This window comes from Octodon degus, unplaced genomic scaffold (genome assembly GCF_000260255.1).
Source record: "Octodon degus isolate 3935 unplaced genomic scaffold, OctDeg1.0 scaffold00015, whole genome shotgun sequence".
NCBI classification, from domain to species: Eukaryota; Metazoa; Chordata; class Mammalia; order Rodentia; family Octodontidae; genus Octodon; species Octodon degus.
In genome coordinates, this window is record NW_004524591.1 from 26051588 (window position 1) to 26060856 (window position 9269).

At 32.8% G+C, this 9269-nt stretch overlaps 1 protein-coding gene across 3 annotated transcripts in view; it reads right to left on the reverse strand.

The window, feature by feature from the left end:
* Positions 1-9269, reverse strand: part of Mkln1 (muskelin 1) — a 377765-nt gene that overhangs the window by 68010 nt on the left and 300486 nt on the right. For all 3 annotated transcript variants that reach the window (XM_023709866.1, XM_023709865.1, XM_004626545.2), the window contains one exon: positions 1818-2030. In XM_023709866.1, coding sequence (XP_023565634.1) covers positions 1818-2030 — 213 coding nt within the window. The remainder of the gene's footprint in view (positions 1-1817; positions 2031-9269) is intronic.

Sequence of the window (9269 nt, forward strand, 5' to 3'; positions counted from 1 at the left end):
CCCGCCGGCGCAGGGTAGCAGGAAGCTCTCCACACACTCACCGGACCTGGGCTAGGACTGGGACTCACCTGGGCTAGGACTGGGACTCAATAATTTTTTAGATTTCCTTTAGTGTCACAACTTAGTAAGCTGTAACTTGATTTTATTTAAATAAAATGAGAAAGAAAGGCTTATAAAGACTATACAACTTGCTCAGTAACACAGAGCTAGTTATTTTCTGAAGCTGTGCTAAAATCCTGGTATCTCTGCTCCAACTGTTATACAGTACCAACTAATCAAGTGAAAACCAAGCATTATTTAACACCACTCAGCTTCCAAGGAACATCCTATTTTATCAGAGTTAAGAGAGACAAAAGCCATGCACAAGAACTCTGTATGTGCTATATAGTCTAACTATCCTTAAGAAAGCTTTTCAACCAGTAAACAAAGATATCAGCATTTTTTGTGAAAGAAATATGTAACAATTTGGTATCATGTTCCCTAATAATGTTATCTGCTGGTGTTCTTTTGTTTTGTTCGTTTTGCTTTTTTAAGAAGAGATCTCATTATGGAGTTTAGGCCTTGAACTCACTACATAGTCCCAAGATGGCCTCAAACTTGTGATGATCTTCTTTGCCTCAGCCTCAGATTACCATAGAGCACTTCTGCTGATGTTTTTAAAAGATCAGGACCAGCTTGAATTCTTGGAGTCTTGTTTCCTACATGAATACTGAGGATGGTGGCAAGGATATGTATACCATAGCAGAGCTCAGTTATATAACTGAACCAGCAGAAATTTCAAATTCAATTTGGAGTATACTCTGAAGACTAACATTTTTGATTCTCTACCTACCACTTACTTGACAGGAGTAAGTCATGTCTCTTTTTCTTACCTTTCTCTTGTAACAATTACATATTAATATAAACATGGTCATAGGATAGTTTTAAAGTAAAGAATTGATTTTAAAAATCTGTAAAGACACATAATGACTTGGGCTTTAAACTTCTACATATGACTTTAAACTCAAACTGGACTTTTGTCGTAATTCTATTCTACCTCCCATTTCTCAGGTACAGGATAATGCTATCATCAGTACAACATTAGAGATCTTTTTAAAAATCTTTTCTTCTCCCTTGTACTCCACAAATGTTAGAAATGGGTGAGCCAAATAAAACTCAGCCTATAAAACTCAAACTGATTATTTCATTTGACTGACCTTGAACTTGTAGGATGTATTCAAAGACAGATAACCACGACAATAATACTGACAGTGATGATGATGGTGAGAGCTATGTGCATATCAGTACTAAAATGCAGTCTCCTTGTCTACAAACACCATCATGAATTTTTGAGGCTGGATTTAAATTACCTAATCCAGGTTCATAACAAGTTTCTGATTGTAAATAAAATGTATTTTACATTAATTGGGAAAAAACCCTTGAGATTTCAAATTCTCATACTCATCATAAAATGAATTTAAAATTCTTCCACAAAGGAAAAATGTTTTCAAAATGTTAAAAGGGCAAATTGCTATTGTTATAATTTATAGATATTTACCATAAAACTAACTTTTGTTTTTCCTAATATTATGACATCTACTCTCTATAGTAATAAATTAACAATTCTATTCCGAAATCTTAGAGCTTATGTTCTGACACCTGCATCAAACAAGAGAAACAATTTAAAGAATAACTATATCTAGTGAAACAACAATTTCTTTAATGATCTGCCTTAGGTACTTCCAGTGTAGTTAGTGACTTGTACAGACTATCCATAAACTGTCCAAGCAAGAATTACTCGACACTAATTGCATCATATATTTAACTGTGCATCAAACCTGATGATCAAACACCAATTTCGGTCCTCCATCAGCAGCAGTATCTTCACTTAGTAACATCCATGTATTTGTGTCAATGTCGTAACGGTAGAAATCACTTTTCAGAGATTTGCTGTTCCTCACAGAGGAATCCAAATAACGTCCCAATGTGTAGATTTGCCTCCTTTGAATATCAATGCACATTTTATGACATGATCTGGCACTTGGGCCATTCTGTAAAGAGAAAAATGGGGCAGCAGCAAAAGAACAAAGTAATATTAAACTTTTTGTTCAGAAACATAAGAAGTCAACCATTGTGGATCTAACACTATATTTGAATCTCTGAAAGAAAGGAAAAGAAGCAGTAGGATCCAAATCTTATTCTTCAGTGCTTAACATCAACAAGGAAAGATGAGATGAACTATTCTATATCCCTTGGCACTTGTCTGTAACACCTTTATTGTTTCTATCATACACTGCATTGTACTTTGGTTACCTGTAAATACAGTTCTAGTCTTAATTACTTGACAATCTATATTTGGCCTTTAAAATTATTTTTATATTTCTCACCAGAATATAAAATAAAACAAGTACTTCAAGAATATTTAGAATCAATTTCAAAATTGGAAGAAATTTTAATGAAATTTCTAGTTTAACTCTTCCTTTTTAATGACAAGGAAATATAAGCCCAGAAAAGCCATCAGGTACATTACACAAAGTAGACTCTTTTGACTGAATAACACTACATTAAGTAACTAGGAATATTAAGAACATTATGTTACCAAAAAGAGAGAAACAGAGTTGAGAACACTTGTATAATAGCACTCAACAAAAGGTTAAAACAAAAAACAAACCTGTACTACAGCTTAAAGAGTTTATGGGGAGTAGCTTCAATTGAGCAAGATTGAGAGAGATGAAAGGTAGAATGAAAATAAAACCAATGAACTGATATTAATATTTCCTAAATTTGTTTATACTATTATTGTGTACATATATATGTATTATATTTAATAGTACTATATGGAAACATTATCACTACTTCAGCATTTACATAATTTGTTCACAGTCATAAAAGCTAAGATAGGAGACATAAGCCCTAGTGTAACCAGAGCCCAACACTCTTCAGTTCTATTTTAGCTATTTTTTCTAGAAGAAAAACAAAACCAAAAATAAACTTGTTAGCACAGTGCATGTGGTTATAACTATAACAAAGAGTTCCTATTGAAGAACAAAAATGAAATATAAAGTAGAAATAGGAAGACTGGTGAATAACCACCAGAGACTGGATATAATCTGTAGGCAATAAAAAAATTATTATAGGAACAATAAAAAACTATCACAGGTTCTTACAGTGAGCTATAACAAAAAAGCAATAGTACAAAAACAATGTAATAGTACTGATTAAACTAAGGAATATTAGACAGGAACAACAGTTTGATAATTAGTGTTTAATCCAGTACTAAAATAATCAAAGATTATCTATTTTAGTACTCACATAAGTTAACTTTTAAAACTTATTTCTATATATTTTTGTCAAGATTTCAGCAGATAAGGTGAAAATTTTACTTAAAGAATCTTTTCCATGATTAAAAATTTCAAAAAAAAAAAAAACAAAAAAATTCAAAAATAAAGGGGGAGGGCTGGGAATGTAGCTCAGCGGTAGAAGACTTGCCTCATATGCACAAGAGGATCTTGGTTTCAATCCCTAGCACTTTAAAAAATCCACAAAGATGGAGTAATATGCAATAAACCTATATTTTAGATGTAAAATCTGAAATCCTACTAGGACAGTAACAGCGCAAAGAGTATTACTGTATCTATGCTTTAGCTAAATTAGCACAAGTACAATTATTATTATTTTTTAATTTATTTTATTATTATTTTTTTTTTGGCAGAACCAGGGATTGAACTCAGGCCCTTGCACTTGCCAGGGAAGGACTTTTCTACTGAGCCATCTCTTTGACCCCACAAGTACAATTAAAATGATGAGCAAATTATATATAAGTAATACAGGGACCAGCAAGATAGCTCAGTGGTCTAAAGTGCACCACAGTACAATCCCTGTCACCACGTGCCACACCAGCCGGCTTAGTGGAATAAGCACTTCCCTGGCAAGTGCAAGGGCCTGCGTTCAATCCCCAGTTTTGAAAAAAAAAAAAAAAAATAATAATAATAATAAAAGAAATGAAAGACAAACAGGACTACAGACTTTAGAAAAAAAAGAAAAGGAAGTCTTATTATGAAAATCAGGTAGAAGTGGGCAATGCAGATAAAATATACATGTTCCCTGAAAAAAATCTAACAGCAAGATGACTTGATGGAAAAAGAAAAATGTAATGTCTTTGCATCTACTGAAAAATTGAATTCATAATTTAAAGTCTTTCCATAAATATATCTGTAGGCCTAGATACCAAACACTGGCAAATTTCATCAAATATTAAAGAAGAAATTTTATCAGTTTTAGACAAAATGTTTCAGAAACAGAGTAAGAAGACCTATTTTTAAAAAAATCTGCACTGTAATCTACACACAACTTAATTTTGTGAGGGAAACATAACAATCAAATAACATTATTAAAGAAGGAAGAAGAGGCAGAGTAGGAGGAGAAGGGGAAGGAAATAAAAAAAAAATTTACAGGTGACAAGTATCTCTTATGGACATAGATAAAAATTAACCTTTACCAATACATTGTCAAATGGAATGTAACAATATCATGTATGAGAAAGTATCTCACAACAAAAGGGGCTTAATCTTAGGAATGCAAAGTTGCTTTTACACTGAATAATCTATCAGGGCAATTTATTACATTAACAGTGTAAGAGGGAAAACAGAACTTTAACCCTAAGCAGCTATTTTTAACAAAAATGTGTCAGCATAAGTTTATAACTATAATTTTAAATTAACTGATGAAGAAATTTTTAAAGTTTTCATTTCTTAATACAGCAAGTGTTCAATAGATAAAACCCAAATAAACTTGAGCATACCAATGAAGTTTTGCCTAAAAGCATAAAGGGATTCTGAAACTATAAAGTTAGAAAAGCACTAGTATAACTAAAGCCTAGTAAGAAGAGCTGTATCTAATTCTTTTCTAATCCATAATTCATGAAGTCAGAAATCTTTGAAACAGCTATGATTTTACAAAACATAAAGTTCATTACCCTACTTACTTTTAACAAAAAGCTATAATCCTGCCTTTCCAAGATGTCTCTTACTATTAATTTTTTTTTTTTTTTTTTTTTTTTTTTTGCGGAACCAGGGATTAAACTTACGCTCTTGCGCTTGCTGTAGAAGTGCTTATTCCACCGAGCCATATCCCTAGCCCCAAGGCTTTTTATTTTTTATTTTATTTTTTGGCAGAACTGGGGATTGAACTCAGGCCCTTGCATTTGCCAGGCAAATGCTTATTCTACTGAGCTATCTCCCCCGCCCCTTTTTTTAAGACAAGGTCTTGCTATGGAGTTCAGGGCCTTGAACTCACTTTGTATAGCCTTGGCTGGCCTCAAACTCCTGGTAATGCCCTCTTGCCTCAGCCTCCCAAGTACTGGGATTACAGACATGCATTACCACACTTAACTATAAATTTCATTTTTATTAACAATCATGGGCTGGCAAGATAGCTCAGCGGCTTAAGCACCTGCGTGGCAAGTGCAAGGTCCTGAGTTGGATCCCTGGTACCAAAAAAAAAGAAAAAAGAAAAAAAATCATAACTTACAGCCACATTACAAAATACTAAATTTTTATAGTTAGCTTTAAAAAAAACTGGAAAAACTGGATTGGAGCTAATAAAAATAAGTATTAACCACTTTGAAGAACAATACATTTGTTTACAATCTATAAAAATTTCCTTGGGGCTGGTGAGATGGCTCAGTGGTCTAAAGCACCTACTTGGAACAAGTTTAGCAAAGCACAGGGACCACGGTTTAATCCCCAGCACCACATGCCAGCCAGCCCCGCCCCCTGCTGGGCTGAGCTGGCCACACACACACACACAAATAATAAATAAAAAATAATAATAAATAAATAAAACATTTAAAAAAATTTCCTTTATATCTACATAAACATTCAAATAATATTCTCATTAAGAACTGAACTATTATTTTTCAGTCTCCTAAATGTTCTATTAGATACATATTTAAGTAAATCAAAGTGATTAATTTTTCTTTTTAATTGTGTTTTGCTTTTAAAATACAATGCCCTACAGTAGCATCAAACAATAACTTGTACTCATTGGTATAAAAATTAGGAAAGAAAAAAATGTGAAAAAAGAAAAAAATGGAAACAAAATTTTTGTAAAAGAGAGGAAAGGGGCTGAAGGAAGAGTAAATGAATGGGGAAAAAAGACTCATATGTGATGTACAGGTACGAATTCCCTATGATGAATATGATCATGTATACCTAAAGTGTACAAATAAACTTAATTAAAAAATGAGAAAGTAGATCAAAACTTTCAAAAAAATTATATATGAGTAACTGAATTTTATAAAAAATGAACATTTAAGCTATAGCCATAGACTGCAATTCAATTCACAGATGATCAACAAAGGTTTTTAGGTTTCTATGTGAAAAAAAGAGTAATAAATTATAAAAACACTGAGGTGGTGTCTCACCATTTTACTTATTTTTATTAACTTTAAAATAGCCAAATTTTCCTATCAAAATAAATACAGTTATGTTTTAGAACTGATTTTAAAGTAACTATTAAGTATATTATGAATATTACTTATAACATGTATTAATAAGTACTGGCATGAATAGTTACCTACCTGTAACTGTTCCATCTTAGAACAACGGTAGTACTTTTGAAATTCCCTGTAAACTCTACCCCAAAGCAGCCACTCTCCTAAATTTTGTAGTATTTATCAGTTCCTTGCTCTTCTCTAGCACTGTTTATATAGCATGCCCTATTTATTTACTACCTATTTGCTCCTAGGAGTAAGCATACATCCTTAAAATACATAAATTCTAAAGAATATAATTCATGCCTTTATTTAGAGGGTAGGTAGGGAAGCAGGAATATAACCTAACATTATGTCCTAATCAAGAATAAAAAGGGTTAAGTGGGCACAGCACAGGAATTTTTAAATTCTGCTTAGGGAAAATATGATTCTCATTAGAAATGAGTTTCAAATAGTTAATAAGGTATTTCTAGGTAAAAGCTAGGAGAAAGATCCTCTGTTGATCCCAATCGTGAAAACACTGCCAAGTGACAGTAAGTCAGGATATAAGGCTGGTAAAGCAGGAGAACACCTAACTTTTGATGAAAAATTTAGAGGTTTACTCTAATAGGAAGTAAGGGAGGTAAACTGCTGTTACTGCTTTTAGCCACACCTCCCTGAGTCTATGCCCTTCAACAGTACCTCCCAGCATGCTGACACTGATTTGCTTACAATAGTCTTTTGCTCAGATAAAACAAATCTGATGGATTATTCATGTATACTTCACTCTCCTCCCAACCCTGAGAACAGGATCCAGCTAGCCTACAAAAGGTGACTATACAGAACACCCAAGTCGTCCAGCTGAAGTCATCCTAAACTAGCTGACAAACATGGCTCCCAGACAAGTGAGTGAACCCCCCAGCCTACACCATAAGAATAACCCAGTCAACTTGCAGAGTCAGGAATTGTAAATGCTTATTAATGTTTGCCACTATTGTTCTGTGGACAACTGTCATGCAAAGATAAAATGTAATAGGTAACGGAAACCAAAGCAAGATAATCACAGGGTTTGAGTCAAGGTGCTACATGGCCAAATTTGTCTTTAAAAAACTTTGTTCACAAATGGAAAACTGATATTGAAATCAATAACAGTGACCAAAAGTTTAAGAAACCATAAAGACTAAACCAGTGCAAAACGGAATAGAGAGGAAAGATTGTGTGAAGTGTAATACTGCATTCTGGTGGAACTTTCACATAATTCAGATACACTATCTGTGATAGACAGTATGTACTGGGTGGTACCTCCAGCCCACTTTTAATTTTAAGACTGGGTTTCACTAAACTGCTACATTGCTTAGGCTGGGCTAGAATTTGTAAGCCACCTGCCTCTGCCTCCTCAGGGTGCTCACATGACAGGCCTGTGCCACTGAGAGAAAATTTTGAAGACAAATCCTAGGCTTCTAGGCTTACTGTCAAAATAATTACAGAAGTGACCAAACAGATTTAATACAGTTGAAAAGAAATGCTATTTAAGATAGGTCTTGATGTTGAGGTCAGAAATAATCACTTCAGAAAATGATACAACAATTTTTTTTTTTTTTTTGTGGTACTGGAGATTGAACTCAGGACCTTGCATTTGCCAGGCAAGTGCTTATTCTACCAAGTTATCTATCTCCCGAGCCCTAGTACATTAATTTTAACAAATGAATGAATGCCATTTTTACCAAAGTAAAGCAAAAGAAATAGAAATGAAAGAAAAGAAAAAGAAATAAAAATTTCAAGGTCTTTTCAAAAAAATAAAAATCATGATTAATGATTAATCCTTAGATCACAATGAATAAGGGAGAACCCAATTTCTTAGAACTAAAGACATAGGACTAGATATTTTGAAATGACTTTCCCAAAGAAAAATCAAAAGGGTTTAAATTAGGTCCTTCCCTCTTTGCTTTTAGATTTTTTTTGAACAGGTTATGTTTTAATTCGTAATTGGAAATACTTCAGATAGAGAATGCAATTTAAAGTTCTATATAATTTCTGGGGAAAAAATTAGTATTTGCTTTAACCTAGTATATAACCATTCACTTATTTATTCAAAGCCATAAATCCTAGCCACCTTAAGCAGTATGAAAATGCTTGTTTTTACATATATATAATCCACCAAAATTTTTTTACATCAGAAGAAAAATTAGTATAAATAATTTAATACTAAATTTATTGAGATATTATGAGATTAATGTAAGTTACTTACGGTGTCTACAATTATAAGAGGTGCTCAAAGTATCAGCCATTGGTTTCTAGACATTTATTAGTATGGCAAATTGCTGAAGTATGTATTCATTTTTGGCAGATTCTGCATTTGTATACATACAAATGTATACATATATGTATATATAATTTTAATTTAAATATAAAATACAAAAAATACATTATTATGCAATGTCATCACTGTACGAATATCACTGAATATATTTATGGCTATAAAAGCACCAGACAGTGTAATCGTACAGGGATCACGATCATGTATGTGACCTACATTTAGCTGAAATACAGTTATATATACATGTATATATAGTGACCCAGTGAGGAGTCAGAACAGTGAGATAGTAAGGGGTTAGAAATCAAAAGCATGTTTCTCCAGAAGAAATAAAAATAAAATGAATGATGGAAGCAAGAGCAGAAGTGACAGGGACATAAGAGAACAGACAGTTACCCAGTTACACTTCTGGGCTACAGTAGTTTAAAACATTAAATGACATCAAAATACTCATTTCTTTATAAAATAGACTTTTTTTAAAATTTATTTATTTGTTTATTTATT